Genomic DNA, 14,923 nt, shown 5'->3' on the forward strand with positions numbered 1-14,923 from the left:
GAATATCAAACTTTATTATCTTACAAACAAGTTTTAAAATAAATTCAAGATGGGACATTCACAGTTATATCAATGTGTAAAAAAAAAAAAAAGAAAAGAGACCAAAAATAAAATAACATTTGAAGGTAATTATGCAACCTACCCTGTACCCTCCCTTCCACAATACAACATTACAAGGTGTTTAAGTGGGTCATTAAAATGGTGCTCAGCACACCCAGAACTAAAACTAATCAATAGCTTTAATCCAGACTTTGATTAGCTGAATCCAAGTTCTGGTCAATTTCATTTGAACTCTTATCTACTGAGGAAATAAACTCAAAACTATTGAATTTAACAAATCTCCATTAAAAAAAACATCCTGAATTAGTAGAGTCGACCACATGTTGACAGTAAGGCTGGGATAAGGGGTTTAGTAAGGTAAAATAGCTACCAGTATATAGCTCTTCATCAGAGAGACTGTAGAGTCAACCACATGTTGACAGGCTGGTTTCCCAGACCCAGATTAAGGCTCTACTCCTGAACTAAACAAAATCATAGTCAATGGAACATCTCCAGCTTAATCTGGGTCCAGGGTAAACTGTCTATGGAGGTGTCAGAACAAGCCCCAGTCCGTCCAACCAGAAACGGACTGGCCATGGGGCAGATCTGGCAAATGCCAAATTTGGGCTGGTCCATTTTTAACCCAGTCTAAATTGGGGTTGTGTGCTGAATTATTATAATTTGGCCAATACTGGAGAACTCCGAGTGGGGAAATGGGCCAGTGTTATAGAAATGCCTGGGCCAAGTCGACCAAGAACGTCCATCTTGTTCCTCAGCTCAAATTCCCAACAACTAGCCTGGGTTCCAGCAGTGAGTCCCAACGTTCAGTCACCTGCAGAGAGAGAGAGACAGAGAGACACAGAGAGAGAGAGACAGAGAGAGACAGACAGAGAGAGACAGAGACACAGAGAGAGAGACACAGAGAGACACAGAGAGAGACACAGAGAGAGAGAGACAAAGAGACACAGAGAGAGACAGAGAGACACAGAGAGAGAGAGAGAGACACAGAGAGAGAGAGACAGAGAGACAGAGAGACACAGAGAGACACAGAGACAGAGAGAGAGAGACACAGAGACAGAGAGAGAGACACTGAAATGGGATTCTATTCAATTCTATGGGAGTGACATCACAAACACATCCCCATGGTAAAAACCACAACATTCCGAATTCTGCACATACAGCTGTTTTATTGGAACATATTTAACCCCCATTATGCCTGGTTTAAAGTATCCCAACAGGTTTCTCTTTCAACTAAACGATTATAAGGGACATTCATTGGACAATGAACAGCTTCCCTCAACATGTGGGTGATGGGGTTAAAATGCAGTCAGGGACAATAGAGAGGGGTCAAGCTCATCCATACAGTGTCACACAGCCAGTACAGTGTGAGAAGAGGCCTGCTTAGTGAAGAGAGGATGGTCAATGGAACCAAAACAACATTCAAAAAGGTTAAGCCCCCCCAGAGTGTTCCGCCACCCCCACAGAGTGTTAAGCCGCCCCCACAGAGTGTTAAGCCCCCAGAGTGTTAAGCCCCCACAGAGTGTTAAGCCGCCCCCACAGAGTGTTACCCAGAGTGTTCCGCCCCCCACAGAGTGTTATAGCCGCCCCACAGATGTGTTACCCAGGAGCCGACACCCCCCCACAGAGTGTTAAGCCGCCCCCCACAGAGTGTTAAGCCGCCCCCACAGAGTGTTAAGCCGCCCCCCACAGAGTGTTAAGCCGCCCCCCAGAGTGTGCCCAGGAGCCCCCACAGAGTGTTAAGCCCCCCACAGAGTGTTAAGCCCCCAACAGAGTGTGAAATAACACTGTACAGTAACAGTATTTTATATCTTACCCAGGAGCCCCGGGACACAGCGTACTCCACACTGATTCTATTGGTTTATTCATGTATATATAAATTAACATTTTGTACTCCACACTGATTCTATTGGTTTTATTCATATATATATAAACGTACAGTAACAGTATTTTATGTCTTACCCAGGAGCCCCGGGACACAGCGTACTCCACACTGATTCTATTGGTTTTATTCATGTATATGTATATATAAACGTACAGTAACAGTATTTTATGTCTTACCCTGGAGCCCCGGGACACAGCGTACGCCACACTGATTCTATTGGTTTTATTCATGTATATATATAAACGTACAGTAACAGTATTTTATGTCTTACCCTGGAGCCCCGGGACACAGCGTACTCCACACTCTCGGATCCGTCCGCGTTCTGATACACCAGGTCAAACTTCCCGGCTCCACGGGCGCTGAGGGGCAGACAGACATGTTAAGGTTGGGCCATCTTGGTCAGGTCCAATGACAGGTAGTGCCAGGTGAGGGGCAGACAATGACAGGTAGTGCCAGGTGCCTTCAGATGGCTGAGGGAAACATCGTCCGAGTCCCGATTCTCCACCTTTCTCCCAAAGTTACACACTGGAACACTTCTCATCATGGATTTAACAGTGGAAGCTCACGCCAGCCAATCATTACATCAATCCAATGACAGGAAGTTGTACCAGTGCACTCTGGGAGACGGGTGGAGTATCGCCATTTAACAGTTACTTCCTTCATTTTCCCCATTCATTTAAACTGTTAAGTGAGGGATCTTCATCCTACCTTGATAAGCAGAGAGCAGGTCATCCGTTTGGCCTTACCTTGATAAGCAGAGAGCAGTCATCCGTTTGGCCTTACCTTGATAAGCAGAGAGCAGTCATCCGTTTGGCCTTACCTTGATAAGCAGAGAGCAGTCATCCGTTTGGCCTTACCTTGATAAGCAGAGAGCAGTCATCCGTTTGGCCTTACCTTGATAAGCAGAGAGCAGTCATCCGTTTGGCCTTACCTTTAAGCAGAGAGCAGTCATCCGTTTGGCCTTACCTTGATAAGCAGAGAGCAGTCATCCGTTTGGCCTTACCTTGATAAGCAGAGAGCAGTCATCCGTTTGGCCTTACCTTGATAAGCAGAGAGCAGTCATCCGTTTGGCCTTACCTTGATAAGCAGAGAGCAGTCATCCGTTTGGCCTTACCTTGATAAGCAGAGAGCAGTCATCCGTTTGGCCTTACCTTGATAAGCAGAGAGCAGTCATCCGTTTGGCCTTACCTTGATAAGCAGAGAGCAGTCATCCGTTTGGCCTTACCTTGATAAGCAGAGAGCAGTCATCCGTTTGGCCTTACCTTGATAAGCAGAGAGCAGTCATCCGTTTGGCCTTACCTTGATAAGCAGAGAGCAGTCATCCGTTTGGCCTTACCTTGATAAGCAGAGAGCAGTCATCCGTTTGGCCTTACCTTGATAAGCAGAGAGCAGTCATCCGTTTGGCCTTACCTTGATAAGCAGAGAGCAGTCATCCGTTTGGCCTTACCTTGATAAGCAGAGAGCAGTCATCCGTTTGGCCTTACCTTGATAAGCAGAGAGCAGTCATCCGTTTGGCCTTACCTTGATAAGCAGAGAGCAGTCATCCGTTTGGCCTTACCTTGATAAGCAGGGAGCAGTCATCCGTTTGGCCTTACCTTGATAAGCAGAGAGCAGTCATCCGTTTGGCCTTACCTTGATAAGCAGAGAGCAGTCATCCGTTTGGCCTTACCTTGATAAGCAGAGAGCAGTTCGAGCTCAATCTGTTTGGTGCTGTGGTCGAAATGAATGATTTTCCCCTCCTGATAGACACAGTGAGAAAGAACATTACCCAAATTAAACCGATTATATTTTTAAATATGTAGCATATAAACATTTCTTACCACATGACAGACAGAGAGAAAACAGTTCCTAACCGTGTCCACACAGCTGTTTCTCCTCAAGTTATACCAGACACAGAGAGAGAAAACAGTTCCTAACCGTGTCCACACAGCTGTTTCTCCTCAAGTTATACCAGACGGAGAGAGAAAACAGTTCCTAACCGTGTCCACACAGCTCTGTCTCCTCAAGTTATACCAGACAGAGAGAAAACAGTTCCTAACCGTGTCCACACAGCTGTTTCTCCTCAAGTTATACCAGACAGAGAGAGAAAACAGTTCCTAACCGTGTCCACACAGCTGTTTCTCCTCAAGTTATACCAGACAGAGAGAGAAAACAGTTCCTAACCGTGTCCACACAGCTGTTTCTCCTCAAGTTATACCAGACAGAGAGAGAAAACAGTTCCTAACCGTGTCCACACAGCTGTTTCTCCTCAAGTTATACCAGACAGAGAGAGAAAACAGTTCCTAACCGTGTCCACACAGCTCTTTCTCCTCAAGTTATACGAGACAGAGAGAGAAAACAGTTCCTAACCGTGTCCACACAGCTCTGTCTCCTCAAGTTATACCAGACAGAGAGAGAAAACAGTTACTAACCGTGTCCACACAGCTCTGTCTCCTCAAGTTATACGAGACAGAGAGAGAAAACAGTTCCTAACCGTGTCCACACAGCTCTGTCTCCTCAAGTTATACCAGACGGAGAGAGAAAACAGTTCCTAACCGTGTCCACACAGCTGTTTCTCCTCAAGTTATACCAGACAGAGAGAGAAAACAGTTCCTAACCGTGTCCACACAGCTCTTTCTCCTCAAGTTATACCAGACAGAGAGAGAAAACAGTTCCTAACTGTGTCCACACAGCTCTGTCTCCTCAAGTTATACCAGACAGAGGAGAGAAAACAGTTCCTAACCGTGTCCACACAGCTGTTTCTCCTCAAGTTATACGAGACAGAGGAGAGAAAACAGTTCCTAACCGTGTCCACACAGCTGTTTCTCCTCAAGTTATACCAGACAGAGAAAACAGTTCCTAACCGTGTCCACACAGCTCTGTCTCCTCATGTTATACGAGACAGAGGAGAGAAAACAGTGAGTCATTCAACTATTTTTTACTTACTTTATACTCAGACACCTCTGGTGTGTAGTTCTCTGTCAGCTCCAGCAGCTGTGAACACGCACACACACACACGACAGAGTGATAATGAGTTACATGGAGGTGTGTAGCACCTTAGCAACACACAACTCTACAGTCATCTCTCACTGTTCTTCTATGTTAATTAGAGGTTTTATTCACGTGGAAAACAGAGGGACTCACAGTGGCAATAAAAAGGATGTGAACCCTTTGGAATCAAATCAAATCAAATCAACTGGGTACTGGACTTCCTGACGGGCCGCCCCCTTTGGAATGACCTGGACTTCTGCATAAATTAGTCATCAACATTTAACCTGATCTTCATCTAAGTCACAACAATAGACAAAACACAGTGTGCTTAAACTAATAACACACAAATGATTGTATTTTTCTTGTCTATATTGAATACATCATTTAAACATTCACAATGTAGGTTGGAAAAGGTATGTGAACACCGAGGCTACTGACTTCTCCAAAAGATAATTGGAGTCAGGAGTCGGCTAACCTGGAGTCCAATCAATGACACGAGATTGGAGATGTTGGTTAGAGCTGGCCTGCCCTATACAAAACTCACAAAATTTGAGTTTGCTATTCACAAGAAGCATTGCCTGATGTGAACCATGACTCGAACAAAAGAGATCTCAGAAGACCTAAGATTAAGAATTGTTGACTTGCATAAAGCTGGAAAGGGTTAAAGTATCTCTAAAAGCCTTGATGTTCATCAGTCCACTAAGACAAATGGTCTATAAATGGAGAAAGTTCAGCACTGTTGCTACTCTCCCTAGGAGTGGCCATCCTGCAAAGATGACTGGAAGAGCACAGAGCAGAATGCTCAATGAGGTTAAGAAGAATCCTAGAGTGTCAGCTAAAGACTGACAGAAATCTCTGGAACATGATAACATCTCTGTTGACCAGTCTACGATACGTAAAACACTAAACAAGAATGGTGTTCATGGGAGGACACCACGGAAGAAGCCACTGCTGCACGTCTGAAGTTCGCAAAAGAGCACCTAGATGTTCCACAGCTCTACTGGCAAAATATTCTGTGGACAGATGAAACTAAAGTTGAGTTGTTTGGAAGGAACAGACATCACTATGTGTGGAGAAAAAAAGCCCAGCACACCAACATCAAAACCTCATCCCAACTGTAAAGTATAGTGGAGGGAGCATCAAGGTTTGGGGCTGCATTGCTGCCTCAGGGCCTGGACAGTTTGCTATCGTCGGCAGAAAAATGAATTCCCAATTTATCAAGACATTTTGCAGGAGAATGTAAGGCTATCTGTACGCCAATTGAAGTTCAACAGAAGTTGGGTGATGAAACAGGACAACGACCCCAAACACAGAAGTAAATCAACAACAGAATGGCTTCAACAGAAGAAAATACGCCTTCTGGAGTGGCCCAGTCAAGAGTCCTGACCTTCTAGAGTGGCCCAGTCAAGAGTCCTGACCTTCTGGAGTGGCCCAGTCAAGAGTCCTGACCTTCTGGAGTGGCTCAGTCAAGAGTCCTGACCTCAACCCGATTTGAGATGCTGTGGCATGACCTCGAGAGAGCGGTTTACACCAGACATCCCTTGAACATTGCTGAACTGAAGCGGTTTTGTAAAGAGGAATGGTCCAAAATTCCTCCTGACCGTTATACAGGTCTGATCTACAACTACAGGAAACATTTGGTTGAGGTTATTGCTGCCAAAGGAGGGTCAACCAGTTATTAAATCCAAGGCTTCACATACTTTTTCAATGTGGGTTCAATAAAGACATAAAACCCTAGAATTGTTGTGTTATTAGTTTTAAGCAGCAGACCGTCTCTTGTTGTGTTATTAGTTTTAAGCAGCAGACCGTCTCTTGTTGTGTTATTAGTTTTAAGCAGCAGACCGTCTCTTGTTGTGTTATTAGTTTTAAGCAGCAGACCGTCTATTGTTGTGTTATTAGTTTTAAGCAGCAGACCGTCTCTTGTGTTATTAGTTTTAAGCAGCAGACCGTCTCTTGTTGTGTTATTAGTTTTAAGCAGCAGACCGTCTCTTGTTGTGTTATTAGTTTTAAGCAGCAGACCGTCTCTTGTTGTGTTATTAGTTTTAAGCAGCAGACCGTCTCTTGTTGTGTTATTAGTTTTAAGCAGCAGACCGTCTCTTGTTGTGTTATTAGTTTTAAGCAGCAGACCGTCTATTGTTGTGTTATTAGTTTTAAGCAGCAGACCGTCTATTGTTGTGTTATTAGTTTTAAGCAGCAGACCGTCTCTTGTTGTGTTATTAGTTTTAAGCAGCAGACCGTCTATTGTTGTGTTATTAGTTTTAAGCAGCAGACCGTCTCTTGTTGTGTTATTAGTTTTAAGCAGCAGACCGTCTATTGTTGTGTTATTAGTTTTAAGCAGCAGACCGTCTATTGTTGTGTTATTAGTTTTAAGCAGCAGACCGTCTCTTGTTGTGTTATTAGTTTTAAGCAGCAGACCGTCTCTTGTTGTGTTATTAGTTTTAAGCAGCAGACCGTCTCTTGTTGTGTTATTAGTTTTAAGCAGCAGACCGTCTCTTGTTGTGTTATTAGTTTTAAGCAGCAGACCGTCTCTTGTTGTGTTATTAGTTTTAAGCAGCAGACCGTCTCTTGTTGTGTTATTAGTTTTAAGCAGCAGACCGTCTCTTGTTGTGTTATTAGTTTTAGCAGCAGACCGTCTCTTGTTGTGTTATTAGTTTTAAGCAGCAGACCGTCTCTTGTTGTGTTATTAGTTAAGCAGCAGACCGTCTCTTGTTGTGTTATTAGTTAAGCAGCAGACCGTCTCTTGTTGTGTTATTAGTTTTAAGCAGCAGACCGTCTCTTGTTGTGTTATTAGTTTTAAGCAGCAGACCGTCTCTTGTTGTGTTATTAGTTTTAAGCAGCAGACCGTCTCTTGTTGTGTTATTAGTTTTAAGCAGCAGACCGTCTCTTGTTGTGTTATTAGTTTTAAGCAGCAGACCGTCTCTTGTTGTGTTATTAGTTTTAAGCAGCAGACCGTCTCTTGTTGTGTTATTAGTTTTAAGCAGCACACCGTCTATTGTTGTGTTATTAGTTTTAAGCAGCAGACCGTCTCTTGTTGTGTTATTAGTTTTAAGCAGCAGACCGTCTCTTGTTGTGTTATTAGTTTTAAGCAGCAGACCGTCTATTGTTGTGTTATTAGTTTTAAGCAGCAGACCGTCTATTGTTGTGTTATTAGTTTTAAGCAGCAGACCGTCTATTGTTGTGTTATTAGTTTTAAGCAGCAGACTGTCTATTGTTGTGTTATTAGTTTTAAGCAGCAGACCGTCTCTTGTTGTGTTATTAGTTTTAAGCAGCAGACTGTCTATTGTTGTGTTATTAGTTTTAAGCAGCAGACCGTCTATTGTTGTGTTATTAGTTTTAAGCAGCAGACTGTCTATTGTTGTGTTATTAGTTTTAAGCAGCAGACCGTCTATTGTTGTGTTATTAGTTTTAAGCAGCAGACTGTCTATTGTTGTGACTTAGGTGAAGATCAGATAAAATGTGATGATGAATGAATGCAGAAATCCAGGTAATTCCAAAGGCTTCACATGCTTTCTCTTGCCATTGTACATCAGCAGCATCTTTAACTCTTTCCCTCCTCGTCCATGGAGAGTCGACTGAATTAGTACAGCTAGGAGTTTCCTGGTCACATGACCTGAACAGGAAGAAGGCTCCAGTGTCTGAATGGAGTGACGCTATACACTAACTATGGTCTTCTTTCTACTAGTACACTAAGGCCCTTCCAGTTGAACCACTGGGAAACAGTGTTACTGAGTGGACCACCCTGGTTAAATAAAGACACATGACCTGAGTGAAGGTAAAACGCATTGCTTCCATTTGAACCCAGTGTATCAGACTGAGCTGTGTGGTGAGTACGGAACCGCCAGCAGGTCTATAAGAGGTGGGTTACCTCGGCGGCCGGTCTATAAGAGGTGGGTTACCTCGTCGGTCGGTCTATAAGAGGTGGGTTACCTCGTCGGTCGGTCTATAAGAGGTGGGTTACCTCGTCGGTCGGTCTATAAGAGGTGGGTTACCTCGTCGGTCGGTCTATAAGAGGTGGGTTACCTCGTCGGTCGGTCTATAAGAGGTGGGTTACCTCGAAGGTCGGTCTATAAGAGGTGGGTTACCTCGACGGTCGGTCTATAAGAGGTGGGTTACCTCGACGGTCGGTCTATAAGAGGTGGGTTACCTCGACGGTCTATAAGAGGTGGGTTACCTCGACGGTCTATAAGAGGTGGGTTACCTCGGTAAGAGGTGGTTTACCTCGGTCTATAAGAGGTGGTTTACCTCGGTCTATAAGAGGTGGGTTACCTCGACGGTCTATAATAGGTGGGTTATAAGGTCTATAAGAGGGGTTTTACCTCGACGGTCTATAAGAGGTGGGTTACCTCGGTCTATAAGAGGTGGGTTACCTCGACGGTCTATAAGAGGTGGGTTACCTCGGTCTATAAGAGGTGGGTTACCTCGGTCTATAAGAGGTGGTTTACCTCGACGGTCTATAAGAGGTGGGTTACCTCGACGGTCTATAAGAGGTGGGTTACCTCGACGGTCTATAAGAGGTGGGTTACCTCGACGGTCTATAAGAGGTGGGTTACCTCGACGGTCTATAAGAGGTGGGTTACCTCGGTCTATAAGAGGTGGTTTACCTCGGTCTATAAGAGGTGGTTTACCTCGACGGTCTATAAGAGGTGGGTTACCTCGACGGTCTATAAGAGGTGGGTTACCTCGGTCTATAAGAGGTGGGTCTATAAGAGGTGGGTTACCTCGACGGTCTATAAGAGGTGGGTTACCTCGGTCTATAAGAGGTGGTTTACCTCGACGGTCTATAAGAGGTGGTTACCTCGACGGTCTATAAGAGGTGGGTTACCTCGACGGTCTATAAGAGGTGGGTTACCTCGACGGTCTATAAGAGGTGGGTTACCTCGACGGTCTATAAGAGGTGGGTTACCTCGACGGTCTATAAGAGGTGGTTTACCTCGACGGTCTATAAGAGGTGGTTTACCTCGGTCTATAAGCGGTGGGTTACCTTGAAGGCGATCTTCTGTCCGTCCTGAGGGGGAGCAGCTAGAAGGGGCATCTCACTGTAGTCCCTCTTGGGGACACTCTCTGATGGGTTCTACAACACACACACACCTATAAATGTCATACCTCCCACATCTTCGTTGCAGCAGCAACAGAAGTAGGTTACAGAATGCCACAGGGTCGGTGTCGAGTCCATTTAAATTCAGGAAGTAAACTGAAATGCCAATTCCAGTTCTGTGCTTTTCAATGAGAATTTAAAAATAAAGAAAAATCTAAATGACCAACCCTGGAATACCGTGTAGCAGTCAGTTGACTTACCTGGAACACCACAGAGCTGTTAATCAGGGAGTCCTTCTGGTACGATGGTGGCTGATGAGTCTGCTGTCGCTGTCCACCTTCATAGTTGAAATAAAACCCTGCATTATCTCCTCCCCCGCCTCTACCCCCACGAGAACCCCTATCCCACTCCCCACCTCTACCCCCACCACGAGGCGCCCTGTCCCAGTCCCCTCTAACCCCCTACCTCCACCACCCCAACTCTGGCCTCCATCCCCTCTACCCCTAATCCCTCTACCCCCACCTCTCTCCGCACCCCTAGGGCTTCCCCTGCCTCTCCAGGTGGGTTGTGCTGCCATAGCAGGGACTATCCCCATCCCCAGGCCAGGTTGTTTGATAACCAGCTGGATCTCCTCCTCACTACTACTACTACTACTACTACTACTAGAGCCTGGGCTCTCAGGCCTCCTGTGGGCCTTCTGCACTGCTGGGGTAGAGCCTGGTCCTGGAGCATTAGCTCTCTGGCCAGGGGATACAGAGGTCCTGGGACCTGAGGAAGGGAGGCTGGGCCTGGAGGGGGTGGTTTTGTCTCTAGGACCAGCTCCGGAGCTGGTGGGTATGGTGGTAGGAGGAGTGGCAGCAGGTTTGGATAGGGGAGTTTGGTTTTTAATGGGAGGTTTGGATAGAGGAGTTTGGTTTTTAACGGGAGGTTTGCCTGTGGTGGCTTTGCTAGAGGCATCGTCACCCGATGAGTCTGAGGAGTCCGAATCAGATGAGGGAGGTAGGCGTGGTTTCTTAATGGGGACTCGGGGTTTAACTACAGGGGTGGCTTTAGATGTGACAGGGGGTGTAGAGCTAGCAGAGTGTGATTTGGGGGTAGTTTCTGCATGGGGGTTTTACTGGGGGCCTCCTCCTCACTACTTTCACTGGAATCAGAAGAGTCGTCCGTTTCCCCATTCGGGGTCTTTGCTGTGGCTTTACCGTTAACAGATACAGCTGTGGCTGCTGGAGCCTTCTTGGTGTTTAGGTCCGCTTTGACTATGGTGGGAGAGGGTCCTGTAGACGAGGTGGGAGAGGGTCCTGTGGACGAGGTGGGAGAGGGTCCTGTGGACGAGGTGGGAGAGGGTCCTGTGGACGAGGTGGGAGAGGGTCCTGTGGACGAGGCAGTGGTTTTGGTCGCCACCTTATCTTTCTTTTTCTTCTTCTTCTGTTTCTGCTTGTCTTCTTTCCTCCTCTCTTCAACCGCAGCCGGGTTGGAATCGGCCTCCTGACTCTCCTTCTTCTTCTTCTTCTTCTTCTTCCTCCACTCTTCACTCACTCGGTTCTGGGTGGGCTCCTCCTCCTCCTCAGCATCTCTCCTCCTCTTCTTGGACTTCACAACAGATGTGTTCGACTGACTTCCATTGGAAAGGGTTAGGGTGTCCACCTTCACTCTGTCAATCAACACAACACGGAGGGTTGGAACGGTAGATATTCTCAAAGTACTAGGGGTGGTGTGTGTGAAAACATATTGGCCTAGGCTAAGACCAGGCTTGGAGTGCAACCCCTCTATTGTTTTGTTGCAAGCCGGTGTATCTAGCTACCTAGCTGGGCTGTATAACCAACCCAAATAAATTGAATGAACCAACCACGTGGGTTAGATCACAGACTGAAATCCTAATGAAAGTTACAGCGCCATTAGCTCTTGTCCAAAGCACTAGCGCAGGTCTACAGCTAAAGGTGGATCAGACTGGATAAAAACATGTCTGGCTAGGTGGGTGTGTGTGTGTGTGTGTGTGTGTGACGCACCTGATGCTGTCGTTATCTCGGACTACGTAGATGCTCTCTGTGTGCGGCAGGTAGCAGTCTTCAATGAACAGACTCAAAATGCTCCTGCGACTGAAGTCGAACTTTTCCCTGATCACGCTGGCTATGTCTGCTACCACCCGGCATTTGTTCAGATCCACGAGGACCCAGCACATGCGACAGTCGGATACCGAGGGCGGCGGGTAATCAAAATACAATCGCACCCGTATCACATTGGTGTTGGAGGCTGCCATTGTTGCTGTGTGGAAGGAAATCTATCTCACACGCCGTTCAGAAAACTAGTTGTCTGTCTTTTGAAGAGTTGACTCGTTCAGTTACTGCCACCTGTTGGCACGGAAGGGAATTAGCCAGCTAAATATTTCATTCAACTCTCCCTTATACCGGAAGCGCTAGCCGGTTCCCACTAGATAACACAGCCACAAAGTCCAGTGTACTCTAAAATCTTTGGTAGGGTTAGTTGAAAACGTAAAAAAACATAAGTCTGGTAAAGAGGCAGTCTTTTTCAAAACGTAAAACCCTTAACAAAAGAACAATTACATGTTTTATTAACAAATAGCCTAACAATTGATGAGCAGAACCTAGTAGTAGGCAACAGTAGGAACCATTTTGGTCAACAACAAAACATTCTCATTATGGACAGATCTACATACATTTAAAACGTCACACATAGCTGATGAGGTAGTGCATGTCAGTGTGTGTAAGTTGACTATAGAAGGTAAGACTAATGCTTCGAATAAAAACCAAAATCATGATGTAATGACAGGCAGCCTATGATAAACATATCGCTTGAAAAACTCAGTAGCAACTCCTCCAACACCTGATTTTATCCCGTCACGTTTTTCCACATTGAGGTACCATCTCCATTCAACTCCAAAATTCTATTACACTTTTCTAGACTCTCTTCAGCGGACAGAGACCGCAAAGAAACCTGTACATTGTCGTGAAGATACATGTTTCACGAGCTGTGGTCCTTCCATAATTGTGCAACGCCATGCGTGTTGTTGTGATACACCAGAGTTTTTTGGCGCTTTCAAGACAACTGGGAACTCAATACACACACACAAAAGAAGGCAAATAATGTCAGTGATCTTCAGGTCGGAAAGTCAGAACTCTAGCAAGATTCCTGAGTTTCCGACTTTGAATTCGGAGTTGGATGACCTTTCAAAACTATTTTCCCCATTCGGAGCTCCCCCTTTTCCCGAGTTGTCTTGAATGCACCGAAGTCTGAGATTTCTGAGTTCCCAGTTGTTTTGAATGCAGCATTTCTACCGTCGTTCTTATTGTGCGCTAGCTCCCTACGTCATCACTACAAGCACCATTTGATTCACCAGATACTCTACATGCCCACGTTCTGATACACCAAGCACAGAGAGGGTCTGATCGAAAAGCCGATGGAAAGCTAAGTGCCCACCCAGCCGAGTTCAGCGAGGAGAACGAGAGAGAGCAGGGTTGTACACCAAAGTTACATAGCCGAATTCAACACGTACATTCCAAAATGCTGACAAATATTGACATATAAATCGATTACAAATTACATGACCCTCCACTGGACTAAATACAAGAAAATACTAAACCCTCCCCCATTTTCCTCCAGGTAACAATTGCTTAAATTTCGACCGCTACCTAACTAACTAGTTGCTTAGCTGGCTAGTTGCATTCTTATAGATTTGTAAAAGAAATCTGGTGATTCGACCAACTGTAATGTGAAGCTGCTGTTTTCCTTCCTCCTATTGGGTTGTTACAAAACTTGACTTCCCCATTTCAAAACAAACTCTCTGACTGGACGCACGTAGTAGCCGAATGTTTCACACGTTTTAAATATGCGATTCCCTTTCTTGCCAATAGGCGACAGCAGAGTATACTAAATCTTTGATAGTAGTAGTTGTAAACACCAAGTGGCAGTATTTTCAACCAAGCATTTTCATAATGTATATCAGTGGTTCCCAACCTTTTGGTTACTGTACCACCAAGTCCATTTTACTCTGCCCAGAGTACCCGCTCATGCCCATTACTAGTAAGCCTATGGCCTCAGTCTTCTCAGGTACCCCCTGTGGATATGCCCATTACCCTCCGGGGGTTCTGGTACCGCTGGTTAGGAAACATGGATATACAAAAGACACGTAAACCTTCACAGATGTATCAAACCATGGAAACCTTCACAGAAGATGTATCAAACCATGGAAACCTAACAGAGTAGACAACAAAGTAGAAGCAATTTTGGTCAACTAAAAATTCCTCCTTAAAATATACCAACAATTATAAACTGGGTGGTTCCAGCCCTGAATGCTGATTGGCTGACAGCCGTGGTACATGAGACCATATACAGTGCCTTGCGAAAGTATTCGGCCCCCTTGAACTTTGCGACCTTTTGCCACATTTCAGGCTTCAAACATAAAGATAGAAAACTATTTTTTTGTGAAGAATCAACAACAAGTGGGACACAATCATGAAGTGGAACGACATTTATTGGATATTTCAAACTTTAACAAATCAAAAACTGAAAAATTGGGCGTGCAAAATTATTCAGCCCCCTTAAGTTAATACTTTGTAGCGCCACCTTTTGCTGCTATTACAGCTTTAAGTCGCTTGGGGTATGTCTCTATCAGTTTTGCACATCGAGAGACTGAAATTTTTTACCATTCCTCCTTGCAAAACAGCTCGAGCTCAGTGAAGTTGGATGGAGAGCATTTGTGAACAGCAGTTTTCAGTTCTTTCCACAGATTCTCGATTGGATTCAGGTCTGGACTTTGACTTGGCCATTCTAACACCTGGATATGTTTATTTTTGAACCATTCCATTGTAGATTTTGCTTTAAGTTTTGGATCATTGTCTTGTTGGAAGACAAATCTCCGTCCCAGTCTCAGGTCTTTTGCAGACTCCATCAGGTTTTCTTCCAGAATGGTCCTGTATTTGGCTCCATCCATCTTCCCATCAATTTTAACCATCTTCGCT

The 14,923-nt window shown here is 45.2% G+C and overlaps 2 protein-coding genes across 2 annotated transcripts; both read right to left on the reverse strand.

The window, feature by feature from the left end:
* Positions 1-322: 322 nt before the first annotated feature.
* LOC112248079 (coilin-like) lies at positions 323-10,341 on the reverse strand. The gene is made up of 6 exons (XM_042312702.1): positions 10,208-10,341; positions 9,894-9,983; positions 4,868-4,915; positions 3,612-3,681; positions 2,214-2,301; positions 323-871 (listed from the first exon to the last, which is right to left on the reverse strand). Exons 2-6 carry the CDS (start codon positions 9,942-9,944, stop codon positions 868-870), a joined length of 261 nt encoding a protein of 86 aa, XP_042168636.1. The 5' UTR covers positions 9,945-9,983; positions 10,208-10,341; the 3' UTR covers positions 323-867.
* Positions 10,342-10,982: 641 nt separating this feature from the next.
* Positions 10,983-13,779, reverse strand: LOC112244019 (coilin p80). The gene is made up of 3 exons (XM_042312701.1): positions 12,789-13,779; positions 11,954-12,295; positions 10,983-11,598 (listed from the first exon to the last, which is right to left on the reverse strand). Exons 2-3 carry the CDS (start codon positions 12,202-12,204, stop codon positions 10,983-10,985), a joined length of 867 nt encoding a protein of 288 aa, XP_042168635.1. The 5' UTR covers positions 12,205-12,295; positions 12,789-13,779.
* Between the last annotated feature and the right edge of the window lie 1,144 nt (positions 13,780-14,923).

Source organism: Oncorhynchus tshawytscha, unplaced genomic scaffold (assembly GCF_018296145.1).
Source record: "Oncorhynchus tshawytscha isolate Ot180627B unplaced genomic scaffold, Otsh_v2.0 Un_contig_19670_pilon_pilon, whole genome shotgun sequence".
NCBI lineage: Eukaryota > Metazoa > Chordata > Actinopteri > Salmoniformes > Salmonidae > Oncorhynchus > Oncorhynchus tshawytscha.